Raw genomic sequence first — 14,314 nt, forward strand, 5'->3', positions numbered from 1 at the left:
ATCATGAGCTGAAAGCTGAACTGCCGACAGTGCTTCGTCGTCTCTTTCCGTTGATCTCTGTAGCTTTTACTAGAGCTTTTTAGCTGCTTGTACCTAGAGTCACTAAATAAGCTTATTTGACTTTTAGCCTTTGCGAAGCGATGCGGCGATGCCAGCCTGGCAACATTGTCTTTTTGTTTATATTCGGTGGTGGTTTCGGTATCCGGTGTGATTTCCTTCGTTTCCTTTACGATAGGCACAGGTTGCAGGTTATCAGCAGGTTATGCATGATTTGATAGCGTTCATTGCACAAACAGGACCGAATGGGCGAGGCGCTAGTTTTGAACAGGATTGCCGGTAAGTTGTCTCTGACAACTCGACTGTCTAGAATCATTTTATCGGGCATAGTGTGGAGGGTACGATTAGGAACGACGTTCTCGTTTTGAACACTTTGGAGGACTTAGTGCAGATTCTATCGTCCACAGGAAGTTTTGAGCTTGCAAAACAGGTATCGACCAGAGCATACCGTTTCTCTCTAAATAGCATGGGCGTACCGAGAGAGAGAGAGACCCCCCCGGTGGAAGCACCTTGCCCCCCCCCCCTTGGAAAAAATCCTGGGAACGCACGTGCTAAATAGTGTACTATTATGATAATAATAATAATAATTCGGGGGTTTACGTCGCGTTTACAACTGCGATGTAATTATTGTGGGTTTGTAACTGTAATTATCATGGGTTTGTAGCAGGGGCGGATCCAGGTGGGGGGGGGGGGGGGGGGCAAGACATACCTCTACCCCCCCTCATTCCGGCAGAATCACGGCGAATTTTCCTGCTACATGGCGACCCCCCCCCGTCTTCTCTCTTTTTTTTAGTGCCCCCCCCTCCCCCCTAGGATCTTCCTGGATCCGCCCCTGGTTTGTAGTTAATTCTGAAACGTTCATCATTGCTTGGAATAGACAAAAAGTTTTTTCCCTATCTCACTCGTACCAATATATATAGTCTTCTGCCGTGCAGCTTATACCTGACCGCATATTGTTTATCTTATTTCTGACTTTTAGGTAAAACCTGTCTAATCCCATGGCTCCAGGAATTGGGACTGATCAGACGCGAGAGGCAGTGCGGCGTCTGCGGGGGCAGCACGCATCTCAAGCGCAGGAATGGTTCTCCCTATACCTGGGTATGTCGTAACCGCGGCCATTACTGGTCCGAAAGGCTCACGTCCGGCACCATCTTCCACTGTTCTCAACTGACGCTTGGCCGCGCCTTGACAGTCGCGTACCTGTTTGCGCACGGCATCACAAACGTGAACGTGTTAGCTTTCGAGTCGTCAAGGCAGGGAAAGCTGACACCAAGTCGCACAGTCTCCAGGTGGCTCTCGCTTCTGCGTCGGGGCATATCACTGTTCGCGGCGAAACGGCTGAGCAGAAAAATCGGTGGAAGCGGGAAAGTCGTCGACGTCGACGAGGCATTCCTGGGGTGGACGAACCGTCGGATGGTTGTCGGGATGATGGAACGCGAGGTCGGACCGGATGGGAGACCCCGCGCCGGAAGGCTACGACTCGTACCCATCCCCAAGAGCAAGTGCCACAGAACAGAAATGGTTCGGGTCGTCCGACGACACGTTCTGCACGGGACGACCGTCGTCACTGGCGGCCGGGCGGCTTACGCGAGGCTGTCCACGCTGGGGGAGGATCCGCTCTTGTGGAGGTTGAAGGGCAGGGAGCCTTACTACCGACACCAGGTGGTTACCCATAGGCTCGGCAGCGTTGCACGAAAGAATGCCAAGATCCACGTGCAAGTTTGTGGACCTGTATGGAAGTGTATCAAACAACCCTTAAGTGGTGGCGGAAACCGAAGGGGCCGACTCAGGCAGTACTTGTACGAGCAGATCTGGAGGAGGAACGTCAGGAGGCACGGTCTGGATCCTTTTGACGAGATCGTCGGCTTGCTAGCCGAAGCCGGTGGCAAAGTCTTCGAGAGGCCGAGAGTGCGAGGCCGTGGACGTGTACCTTCTTCCCGGCCGGAGAGGAACGACCAAACGTGCCCCGCGACACCAGGAAGGCATCGAGCGCAGGAACGTGTCCAAGGGAAGAAACGGGCTGCATCACTAAACGATTGTAAAGCTGGACGACCAAAAGTCTCAAGAATGGGTCCAGCACAGCAACTCCCGGTTTGTACAGTGCCACTTAGTGGTAAACATAATGGTCCAGCAGCAACACCTGTGTCAAGAATAGGTCCAGAACAGAAACTACCAGTTTGTACAATGCCACTTAGTGGTAAACAAAATGAAAGTCCAGCAGCAACGCCTGTGTCAAGGATAGGTCCAGAACAGAAACTACCAGTTTGTGCAGTACCGTTTAGAGGTAGACAGAATGAAGGTCCAGCAGCGGCAGCTGTTGATGCCACTCCTCCTAAGGTGGTGGTGTCAGCGGAGCTTCCGTCGATTGTGCAACACTTCGGTTTTGTGCCATGCGTGCAGCCGTCTTGTGTAGGGCAGTCTCAAGTGCTACGAGGCGTTCAGCTGCAGAGTCCACGGGTACACCCACAGGTTTCTGGGTTTCTCACATGGCAGCCACAGGTGTTGACCACACAGCAACCCTTCGTGATACCACCCACGTCACAAGTGCTTTAGACAAGTTCCTTCCATTGTCTTGCCTCATCCCTATTGACTAGTCTGTGGGTGTGTATTTAGTGCAGTTTCATGTGCCATTTATCCATGTCGTTGTACAGTAGACTACTTGTGCCATATGGACAGCAGTGTAATGACTGCTTTCCCTCGTCTCCTATGTAGATCAGACACAATCTCGATGCCAGCTTGTTAAGCAGTCCGTCGGATTTGCAGTTTTATAAATAAAGAGTATGACAGTGTAAACGTGTGTGTCTAATAGGACTTGTGGCACGTGACAGTGAAATTGATGGTCTGTGCCTCGAGCATCAACAAGTATGTTTTACGTGATGCAGCAATGTAATAACAGAATGCAACACAGTGCAATCCTTTTTTTTAAGAACCCGAATAGAACCCAAGTCTCGTTTGAATGAAGTGGAGTTCAGACTAAAGGGAGTTGCTCCGAATGAGGACATCATGCACCTGAAGAGCATACTGGCCCCGAGTTTTGAACTGAAAAATTTTACCCTTGTCAATTTGCGTTTGGACAAAGGTTCAGATTTTGTTCCAGTACAACATGTGTACAGGTTTAAACCGGTTTGTGAAGAAACTAGAAGCCATAACAGCCGAAACAACAAGCCAGCCCGCTTGCTAGCTCTCAATCCTCCTCGTATTAAAAGGCAGTTCGTTGCATAAAATATGCGCGATGCAAAAAGAAGACCCCTCTGGTGTAGCAACACATTCAATATGATGATAACCTTTATTTATTCAACTCTTTATTTGTAGTTTTGGGGAAGAATATAAAGCGTATTCATCTACGCCACATGGCATGCGCGTAAGCTCCTCCCACTGGTGGTCCCTTTTCGTGGTAGCAGCATTGAAAGATGACAAACTGCGCCATTCAACGCAGCAACCATAGTTTTCGTAAAAGAAAACTTGGGAGCGACAATGACGGAAGTGTCTTCGGGATAAAAGAAGCGACCGGATTTCAAAACACCATTCTAGGCTTCGTTTTTTTGAGCAAACTCTAGACGAGCTCGGCACCTGTGCCAAAAAAGTAACCACCACCGCGGTGTCCAAGCACGTTCGTTTGATGTCGTGTGAATGCACCCTATAATGTAATGCATGTGACAAAAAATGATGACCTACAGTTGCATCAGAAGTTTGGGGCAGTGCCCATAAAACCATAGATTGAGAAGTTACACTTCAAAAGGAACTCGTTACGAGTTAAGCTACCGTGTGAAAAATGCAACTAAGTTAATAACGAAGTTCTTCAGCCTGAAATGTAACTTGCAGTTACTGAGTTACAAAGAACGAGTTACTTCCAAGTTACTTCGGACACAAAATAGCACTACACAGATGCAGCGTGCGTGAGCAGTTGAATTAGACCTGGAGTTGCCTGCGAAGGAGTTCAACACGCTTAGATTGTTTTCGTTTATGTCCAACAATTCGAACGCTTTGCATCTTACTCCCTGTGGGCGCACAATGGTTCAGCTTCATTTTAATGGCAGCGGTTCTTACTTCCTGAATAAAATACTGTCATTGATTGAATATCATGTTTTATGGCAAAAAATCCCATGAAGGAACCGGAGAGAAAGCAAGACAACATGTAGACGTGAGTGAAAAGCGAATTAAAAGTAACTTGGAACTTAAGTTACTTTGGCAAAGTTATCTGAAAAAGGAACGAGTTCCTCTCAAAGTTACCACCGCGCAAAAGTAACGAGTTAAGTTACAAGTTGCCAAAAAAAGGAACTTAGTTACAGGAACGAGTTACCTCGAACTCTGCATAAAACATAAGCTTGTTACGTCGACTTGTTGTAGATTTCCAGTATTTCATTAATGGGACCATGAATGATTTTCGGGTGTTCTAGGGGTACTCTGCCGGAAACAGTTCTCATGATCCCTCACTATCAAACGCCCCATCGACGTTCAACCGTATTCAGTGCACCAGGGGCACACTTTTACCACACAAAAATTGTGAGGGCGTGACTGCCAGATACGCCCCTTCGAAGCGGGCTTACGGTGAAGTGGGGCAAGATGGGACATATTTTGCTCGACACCGCCTGTTTCAGAGACGTGTAGCTCCATGTGCTTGGAACTTTACTCATAGGTGGCTCTGCATGTCCGTTTTATTGCACGTGAGAATTGTCCGGATTGGTTTACGCATTGCAGATTTAAAAAAAATCTGCTTGTGCTGCCTGGAATGTAAAGACCCGCCAAAAAGGCACAATTTTCCGCAGTTCTTTTTCTTGTAATCTACGCAGCAATGTTTCGCAGGCTTGTCTTGTCAATGTAAGTCCGCATTCTATTTCTTTATTCATTCATCTAGGTATACGCGAAATATGGGCACTCTACGTTGTCCAGCGTTGAACAGAAAAATTTATGGATCCGGTGACATGTGCGGGGCGAGACACGACAATTTAATGTAATCTGAATTTAATGAAATTTAAATTAAATGTAATTTAGATATGGATAAGTCAACTATTAGATGCCTCGATGCTTGTTCCTCAGAGATTTGTTTTTTTTCCATATTACCTAGGAGATTCAAGCAAGTTTCCCTGTTTCCTAGGTTATTTTCGGCAAAGTGCACGCACAAGCAACAGATCAGACGGACGTGACTGTCTCATCCTGCCCCGATGGTTGAGGCAAGATGAGGCAATCTCTATTTTTGAGTTTCTTATTCTGTTTATTTTAGACCGGCTACGTCCATTCTGCATGTACAGGTCACAAGCTCTAGACCCCCCACTGAGTATGTGCTTACAGCTAGTTTTTTTTAAAAACACGAAAAATAAAAATTTCACATTCAATTGCAAATTTCTGTCTCATCTTGCCCCACCATACCCTACATCAATAACATCCAGTCCTCTCAATCAGTTGTGGACGACCGGGTGATTCCTCGTCAAATTAAAACATATTTCATGGTGAAGCTTACAAGGTTGCTCGCAAATTTTGTGACTTGCTTGGAAAAGTCTGTCCGCTAGTTGGCAACATCCCCCGTGTACGATGTCATGACCAGTTCGCCTAGCAGGCGGGTCGTAGCAGCCGCCGTTCACAGTCATTGTTCATATCGAATGTTTTCGCTATTTGAACAATTTTCAACTTCATATTTTACAGGGTGAATGCTTTGGTACAGAGGAGCAAATTGAAAATGACCGTAGGCTTGTCAAATATCCTTTCACAGTCCCTTTAAGGATGTGCAGGGCAAACCAGCCACTCCTTTTAAATGAGTCCTGCTTAAGCTAGCAGAGCACGGTATCAAGCAATGTTAGTTTGCACAACTGAGAGACTCCATATATTACTCCATGAAATCTTTTATTCTGCAATGCTTTGTTCGTTTTTGCAAATGTCAAGTGCCTGTTCCGGTGCGGAACAACCTTGCACTGAAACTAGCATTGTTTCTCCATTGTATGAAAAAGGAAAAAGAAAAACAAAGTTCCGAACCTAAGTATACGTGACTCTCTGAAGATAAGGGAATGTCCTGTTCACATATGTACAAGCCTTGACTGACAACACCAAGCGATGGACTTGAGGTCAATGCAGAGACCCGGCCCTGAACTTCTTGGTAGTCACAATTCCTCAACACTACTGAAACAGAAAACTGCATTTTACAGTCTGGCTCTTCCTCTACCTGAAAATTGCAATGAAACACACAGTTAATTTTAAAGCAGAAAAAAAAAACAAGAACAAATCGGAACAAAGCGAAAAATACTACGTAAAGTGGGGACTATGGATACAGAAGAAAGCACCTTAGAGTGACAGTCCATGCTCACTCCAAAAGCAAAACAAACAGTGCCACCTGCTTCCCTGATACAGAACTGAATTTTATAGCCAGTGCTTTCACGGCACACAATGTCACTATCAGCAACTTCTGGTTTTTTGTTCCACTGAGCAATCAAGGCACTGATTTGAGACGAGACCTGCTGATTACATTCTATCACATTTCAAAACAGTCCTCGATCATCATATCTCAGTCGTGACTCACACTTACAGTGCTGTGAAACCTAAACCAGATATGAACGTGCCGTTGGCTTTTCTCCTTTATCTCAAGAACTACGACGCTCTGTTAGATCACATTTTGAATATGACACAATAACTTATAGTTAGAGCCTGAGGTTTTTTGGGAAATATTGTTTTCCCAATTCGGGGGGTAAAAATCGGGGAAATCAACATATGATCTAAATTCATGCGAATTCGGGTAGGAAAAACTTCCCGTATGTTAAATTTGTGGAGAAATCGGACACTATTACCCAAACAAACTGTACTGGTTTGGTACAAACGGTGGTGTAATTGTGTCTGCTGCCAAGCAAGCTAGTGTGCATGCCTAGAGACGTTTCAGTGAGGGCAATTTGCCGGGTAAAAATCATGGTTTCACCCTAAAGAGGCGACCTTCAATCCGGGGTGCAAATTTGGGGAAGAAACTGGTTACACCCTAAAACTTCAGGCTCTACTTATAGTTGAATACAACTATAATCAGAAAGCAGCAGCTTTGGACTGTCCCTTTAAAGCTTATGAAAGATCAAACTTCTCAGACTCCCTCAAAATACTGAATGATGGACTGTGCCAAAGAAGATCCTAACCAGTGGGTCCAGTGCACAATAACACATAGATTACATTTGCGTGCATTACAAATTATTTCTTTCTGCCGAATAGTGGTGTGGCAGAACACGTATATGTAGAATGTGTATAGCCTGAAACAAAGGTCTCCCTGTTGAAAGCGTGCTTTGCTTTTGGCTGTCTATCTAGCTTTAAATCCCAGTTCAAGTGTGGAAAATGAAATATCTATTTATGTATTTTACGTATATATATTTATATTTCAAGGTGAATGTCAACCACTGGCACAATAATACGCTTCACTGCTTGAAATATGTACTCACTCATCGTTCGTATTTCCGTATGCATTCACGCGAAGTTTTATCTTTAAAGCGACCACTAACATGGCCAGACATTAAAGTGCTGTACAAAAATAACTGTATGGCAGCTTGGGATTTCACAATATGTTTTCCCTAAAAGGTCTTGCTACAACTGTAGCACATCTATTCTACTTAATGCTGCACACTGAGGTAACTGAAAACTCTCCATTTGTAGACTCATAAGAACATCCACAAGCCAATAAGTCAAAAGCTTCCCATTTTTTACACCTCATGTACACATGTTTGTCACTATTATATTAACTAATTAGATCATTGTTTTTATGGTCATTGTTTTTACGTTATTCCCAAATTTGCGGGTTGGGTAAAAATCGGGTTTTATGTTAAAAGCTTGGGCCATGTTAAAAAAAAAAAAAATCTGGTAACACCTAATGACATTGTGTGGAAGAGCAGATTTTCTTGTAGAAAAGGAAAAAAGTACAAAGTACGCATATCCTTCATATTCCCATCAGTTTGAATATATCTGTTTATATCTGTACATCTCCTGTCCACTTATACAACGATGTATTGGCTCCACACTCAAGTACGGCTTTTTTTTTTACTAATTGCTTCGTATTCGCTTTTGGCTATGTATCTGGCCGTTCAGGCTTTAAAATCATCATTCGCACCTGCCTAGTAAATTTGGGTTCTACTGGTTTTAACTCTAAGACGAAAAGGCTCTGCTCATAATAGTACATGCATTTTAAGATATCCCTGCCTTTTATGTGAGGCACATTAAAACTGTGCGCCTTGTTCAGTATTTCTTTCGTTTAAATAATGCTTTAGTTGCCGTGGGATTTGTGTGCAGCCTGTCCGTAACTGTCCGTAAGACAGCTGCGCCAACTTCCTTGCTTTTGCAGTTTCACATTTACTTTTTAAACGTTCTAAGCAATTTCTCTAATTAAAGTCGATGGCATTAGGCTACTGCTATACTGGCTTTCAACGCAACTGCAGTGACTTTGGAGGCGCATGAGAGCATACTGTATACTCTGAAACAACATGCGGCCACGTGTGGCTGTAGTCCCTCGCTTAATGAATGCCAGGTATCGCACAAATGCAGCAATGAGATAAGAAGAGAATTTGTCGAGGCCCCACACTTGTAAGGACGACAAAAAAATAGCATCATCAACGAATGAGCAGCTACGTGTCACAAGGAAAAGAATTTTCGGTTATTCAGTACCAGTTTGAAATTGCTGCATTCTAAGGGTTCTTCATTTTCGGGTTAAACCCGATTTTTCAAGACATAGTTCCCCCCGAACAAATTTTCCAAGACTCGGGTAAAACCAGATATCTACACGAAATCGCGGTCCTTCAACTTGTCGTTCTCTGAAAACCTTCTGAGAAGTGAATCATAATACCAGCAAAGAGAGCTATTTGTGACAACCTATTTGTCCCCCTTTTACGATCCACTCCTGCAGGAGCCAAAGACGGGCTTTCGTGAAGCTCGGGCAAGTGTTCAAATACCGCGGTCAGTCACTGCGCCAGTTACGAGCGGAAATATAATGATTCTTGTTTCTCGTCCCAGTGTCACAGCAGTGGCTCGTTCCATATGCCTTTCGTTTCACCCGAAAATTCCTCGATGACGTATCAAACAGAGATCGTGGTGCCCAATTTCTCCCTGAATTCTCGTGTGTGAATAGCACCAGCGTTTTCCCTCCCGAATTTGAAAAAAACATAAAACCTCAAAACGAAGAACCTTGTGCATTCTACATCTGTATAAATGTAATCTCCGCCTCGTTAATAAAATTAGTTTGAAGTGAGCGCTGGTACTGAGCCTTTTGTTTTTTACTGTTTGTTTTGTTTTTTAGTTTTTTGTTTGGTACTGAGTTGTTCGTTCTGTTTGTTGTTTGAGCGTTTGTTCTTTGAGCCTCATCACGCTCCCAAACCATTAATATAGATCAGCCAAGTGCCGAATCCTTATCTTTATTACAATATGCAAGTGCACCTTTCAAGCTTCACGCAAATCCGCAAGTGCGGAACATTTTCGCGGAACACTGCCTGCAGTCTCTCATCGCAGTTCCCACGACGTGTCTAAGCTCGGTCGTAGTTTTTACGGACGACGAAGGTGGTCCTAAAGACCCGACGAATTGGCAAATTATTCAGCAAAATGCTTTGTTGGGCTACTTGGTAATGCATTGCTAGACCGGGAAAAAAAAAAAAACAGCGCGAAAAAAAGACAACCACGGGAGGAACATGAGACACACACGAGCGCTTACTCCAACTGAGCTTTACTGCGCTGAAGGGTGCGCAGCAACAGGAAAGAAACAGGAAAGAGCAAAAAAGGAAAAGCAGGTAGATAAGAACAACCAGAACAACTTAAAAATTTACTGGACAATCTAGTTCTTCGTTTGTTCAAGTAACCTTTTCTTGCCGGACCTTCTTTGCCGGAAAGTCAACGGTCCTGCAGTTGATGTGAGGAGCTGCGGTAAAAAACGTACGTCGCCTTACGTGGAATGTCGCGTAAGTGTCGTGTACGAAATTCCCCTCTCCTGCGGTAGAGTTTAGACATCGGACAGACAGGCAGATGCATCAATGACAGAACTAGGGAGCACGAAAGATCGTTAAGAACTATCGACAAATTGCACCTACCCATTTGCACTGTAAAACCCAAATTGCACTGTAAAAAATGCAAATGTACCTCCCCAATTTTAAATCAGTTAAGATTCTGGGCAGGAGCAGCAGAGATAAGTTTGCCCGTGAAATTTTGGAGGCCTTCTTTATCGGAAAAAAAAAAGGTTCTCTCTGTATCAGCGATACCTCTATCTCGCTTGCCTCGGGTGAGAGGCAAGCGACTTGAACAGGCAACTGGCAAGGTTACTTGAACAGGCGAAGAACTAGATTGTCCAGTAAATTTTTAAGTTGTTCTTATCTACCTGCTCTTCCTTTTTTGCTCTTTCCTGTTGCTGCGCACTCTTCAGTGCAGTAAAGTTCAGTTGGAGTAAGCGCTCGTGTGTGTCTCATGTTCCTCCCGTGGTTGTCTTTTTCGTGCTGTATTTTTTCCCCGTCTAGCAATGGCACATTATGTTACACGACCTCACCCATGAACCTCCTGCATGCCACAAAGATCAGGGCAAAGAGGACAATTTTACTGGAGGTTTATTCAGAAACAGTACAGTGAGGAAAGACGTACAAAAAAATAACTAGACGACTACGGTGAGGGGGAATAAACAAAACGACAAAAGAATGTGCAAATACTGCTATGAAGGTAGTTTATAAAAAATGAAGGCATCCTGCATCTCTTTTTCGTAGCTGCGGGTAAACGCTCCTTCCGCTGCCCCCTCAACTTGTCAACAGGCATTTCGAACTTGTTGTGGCTCTTTTATTTCTCGTCTATGTGCTGCGTTTTGGCCCACAGACGAAGCACAGGTGCACGGCACCTCAAAAAATTGCAGTTTGGCCCGTACGGTCGGTTAAACTATGACACGACCTCACTTTGAATGTCCCTTGGCATTGAGCTCCGTTACTTCTTTGCTTCTGTAGCGTGTCTTCCCGTGAGACCATGGTAGATAGCGGTACTTCAACATGTGCTGCAAGGACAAGAACAAAACGTGGCTTTAGTTGTGGCGTGAAATGGAGTATTTGCAAAGCTTCAGCAGAAAGCTTGTCCTCTTGTCACAAAAATTGCATATTCACTTTAAATAAACTTTGCTTAGTTAATGTAACATTTGTAGAGCCTGATGTTTTCGGGAAATATTTTTTTTCTAAATTCAGGGGGTAAAAATTGGGTAAATAAACGTGCGCACTTAATTCGCGCGAATTCGGGTGAAAAAAATTCCCCGTATGCTAAATTCGGGGATAAATCGGGCTCAGTTACTCAAACTAATTGTAGTGGTTTGGTACAAATAGTGATGTAACTGCACTAGCTGTCAAAAAAGCAACGTTAATGCATTCCTACAGACACCCCAGTGAGGGGAATTTTCTGGGTAAAAATCGGGTTTCACCCTAAAGGGGTGAACCTTCAATTCGGGGTGCTATTTCGGGGAGGAATCGGGTAAACACCCTAAAACTTCAGGCTCTAAACATTTGTTTAAAGGGATAGTTTGCTCCCTGATGAAACTGTAAAGAACTGGCATTGAAAGGACGTTGGGCATGATCGGGTATAAAACATAACCCTAGGGAGTCAGGCCCTACTCATATCGTACCAGCGAGATCAGAAGATCTGGCTGCGCCGGACAAACGCCGACATTGGCCCGAGTAAACGGTTTCGACGTCTTACTATGACATCACAGCAGGCGAGGTAACGTGGCAACGCTGTCGGGTTTGGAATTGGAGCTTCTTGCTCTCAAAAATAAAACAAAATATGTAGTAAAGAATGCGTGTTTTTGGTACAGTTTTGTATCATCTTCCGAAATATCCGAATACCGGCAAAGCTACGCTTTAAGTGACTCTCGAGGGGACAAAATTAACCCAGAGGCTGAACACTGTGGCATTGGCTCATGATTACGGTTGTCATGTGACAGCGAGTCACGAATTATTATTGCGTGAAAACTCACATTAATGTGAAGTTTCCTTGTGTTCTGTTATGTACGGTACCTTCATTTTGAAAAGTCGAATTTCGAGACTTATGCCTATTACCGGTAGGAATTACTGCAGCATGCTGCGTTCACAATGTCGAAAGAATGCGCCGATTACCTTAATTTGTCTCTTCATTGTGATGCAGAATAAGGTGATGAAGTACAGCAACAAAATAGGCCAGAACACTGGAACATTGAAGGCATCGAAGAATGTACAAAAAATGCCAACCAACGTGGCTTTTGTGGCCGAATACCTGGAAGGAAAAGGAAAAATAAAAATAAATACTTTAGGCACTTCGTCGCACGTAAACACCGTATTACTCTTCTACACGATTACGTTGCCATCAAGCCATAAAAAAAGTGTCGTACCAAAACTTGAATTCTGGCAACCTCCGAATGAATGGTCGGAACTCTTCGTTTGCCTTTGTTGGTAGCTCGGGGCCGTCTTCTGCATTGGGAGCATGATCATTTGTTAGGGTAATTGTGGACGACAACTAATGTGCAGTGTTCTATGTATGTCACATTCCAAATCCCCAAGAAAAATTGTCAGCTTAACTACGCATCCCTTAACCTGCACGAGTTTTACTGTTTGCAGATATTAGAAAAAGAAAAGAATAGAGCAGCCTATCAACAGAGACTGAAACACTTCAGAAAGCCACTGATTTATTTCGCAAATAACCCATTCTGGGCCGAATTTTTTTTACAGCGAGGGAAAAATTTAGAATTTTGTTTCTCGCCTTCCCAAGACATAAGGAATACACGACAAAGGTTTCGAAAGTTTTTGCGCTGTTCATTATAGCGAATTGACATGTGATTCCTGTGGGAGTCATTGGCCAAAAAAAGGGTGCTCCCCTCCATAAAACAGACGAACCGACTAATTGAGGCACGTTGTATTCACTGCTACTCCAGTCTTGTGGCCAAAACCCTAAATTTTCTTGCACACAAAAATCACTGTTACCTGTCCTATGAAACTGTATTATGATTCCTGTCGGAGTCACTGGCCCAGAATGGGATAAGAGTTTCCGAATTTGTATGCATCAAATGATACAGATGAGGAAGTTGTCGTGAGTATTCATGTAGAGTGTAATTCACCTCAAAGGTCAAAATGAGCTGTACTCAGCCCTTTTTGTGCAATTGAAACTTGCACACTCTACACAAACCGCGAAGTACATCCGCCATTTACTGCAAACACTTACCATAGTCATCGGCCATAGCTGGATCTATCTTGGGCGTTAAAAATGCTATAAAAAGGTTTAGGTGGTAGATTCCCAAAGCGTACGTTACAATGTACCAACCCTGAAAACAACGAGGACAGTGGTAAAAATTAAGGCGTGCCAAAACGAAGTTGGCTAAATCCTGTTCAGATCGTATGCACATACCTGAAGATAGACAATTCTGCCCATGAATGCCAAAAGCAGAAACGCAGTTGCCAGCCACCGGCCTAATGCGTATGGCGTCCATGTATCTAACATACGTTGATACGTCTGCAATAAAAGGAGGAGGAGGTTGAAATAAGCGTATGTAATAATAGCAGCAGCAGTAAACATGAAAGTAGAAATCATGTTCGGCTACTAACCTGCGATAAATTTCTGAAAAACAATGTGACTGCAGATGGTTGTGGCCGCAAGGAATCTTCACTTTCCATCATTTTGTCTTCTGCTTCCTGATCTCCGTCTTGATAGGTTTAGGTAGCTGGAAGTAGATGAAGCAATTACGATGTGCTGCATGAACACCTATCACACAGATATAAGAGCTGTAACTGTATGTAATGACAGTACGACGAAAATACGATCACGAGAGCACAAACATCACATCCAACTCCGTTGCCATCATGTCGTATACGATGTTCCGTCGCATGAACCAAAATGACTCAAGTGTGGCTCGAAAAGTGAAACTGGGACACGATATAACACAGTACGACCTTCCAGTGCAGAACGGCAATGTAGTGATTGGCTGGAAATTGTTATGTCGACGAGTTTGTCATTACTGGCTCTCGTGCAAAGCCGGTCACCACGGCAGTGGCACTGGGAAGCCTCGTAACACAGTACGTCCAAGCAGGCGAGAACTATCGACACGCAGTGTCAGACGACGCAGGATTCACATACGCTAATAGCGTACACGTTCTTACCGTAAAATTGTAAGCAATTTCTCAAACAAGCCTAAGCCACCTAAACCTACGGAGCGCAAATATAGCGCAATGTTTCGATCTCCGCGATACGCCACGTAGCTGACATTGCAGCACACCCACCTCGATGACTAACAGAGGTCTTACAAATCGATAGTTACGTTGTAATTTACGTGATTGTACGA

General features: G+C 44.1%; 2 protein-coding genes across 6 annotated transcripts; one reads left to right on the forward strand and one right to left on the reverse strand.

Moving 5' to 3' along the window:
- Positions 1 to 187: 187 nt before the first annotated feature.
- Positions 188 to 2,850, forward strand: LOC135370117 (uncharacterized). Its single transcript, XM_064603807.1, has 2 exons — positions 188 to 336; positions 1,037 to 2,850. Exons 1-2 carry the CDS (start codon positions 303 to 305, stop codon positions 2,608 to 2,610), a joined length of 1,608 nt encoding a protein of 535 aa, XP_064459877.1. The 5' UTR covers positions 188 to 302; the 3' UTR covers positions 2,611 to 2,850.
- Positions 2,851 to 5,876: 3,026 nt separating this feature from the next.
- On the reverse strand, positions 5,877 to 14,247 carry LOC135370449 (protein RER1-like). 5 transcript variants are annotated; one of them, XM_064604194.1, is made up of 8 exons: positions 14,133 to 14,247; positions 13,581 to 13,696; positions 13,384 to 13,488; positions 13,201 to 13,300; positions 12,374 to 12,452; positions 12,123 to 12,258; positions 10,923 to 11,017; positions 5,877 to 6,165 (listed from the first exon to the last, which is right to left on the reverse strand). In XM_064604194.1, the coding sequence occupies exons 2-8, from the start codon at positions 13,650 to 13,652 to the stop codon at positions 6,150 to 6,152; spliced, it is 603 nt and encodes a 200-aa protein (XP_064460264.1). In that variant the 5' UTR covers positions 13,653 to 13,696; positions 14,133 to 14,247; the 3' UTR covers positions 5,877 to 6,149. The 5 variants fall into 5 exon arrangements, with proteins under 5 accessions (XP_064460264.1, XP_064460260.1, XP_064460265.1 ...); XM_064604190.1 differs by having other exon boundaries at positions 5,877 to 6,168; XM_064604195.1 differs by having other exon boundaries at positions 5,877 to 6,211.
- Positions 14,248 to 14,314: the final 67 nt, after the last annotated feature.

This window comes from Ornithodoros turicata, chromosome 10, assembly GCF_037126465.1.
Source record: "Ornithodoros turicata isolate Travis chromosome 10, ASM3712646v1, whole genome shotgun sequence".
Lineage (NCBI taxonomy): Eukaryota > Metazoa > Arthropoda > Arachnida > Ixodida > Argasidae > Ornithodoros > Ornithodoros turicata.

Bases quoted from the DNA above. Each gene is read 5' to 3' on its own strand.
- LOC135370449 (XM_064604190.1), bottom strand. From the start codon at position 13,652: ATGATGGAAAGTGAAGATTCCTTGCGGCCACAACCATCTGCAGTCACA. The intron at 13,489-13,580 runs GTTAGTAGCCGA...CTTTTATTGCAG, and splicing joins TTTTCAGAAATTTATCGCAG to ACGTATCAACGTATGTTAGA. The intron at 12,259-12,373 runs GTACGACACTTT...TTTTCCTTCCAG, and splicing joins TTGCCAGAATTCAAGTTTTG to GTATTCGGCCACAAAAGCCA.
- LOC135370117 (XM_064603807.1), top strand. From the start codon at position 303: ATGGGCGAGGCGCTAGTTTTGAACAGGATTGCCG. The intron at 337-1,036 runs GTAAGTTGTCTC...TCTGACTTTTAG, and splicing joins AGTTTTGAACAGGATTGCCG to GTAAAACCTGTCTAATCCCA.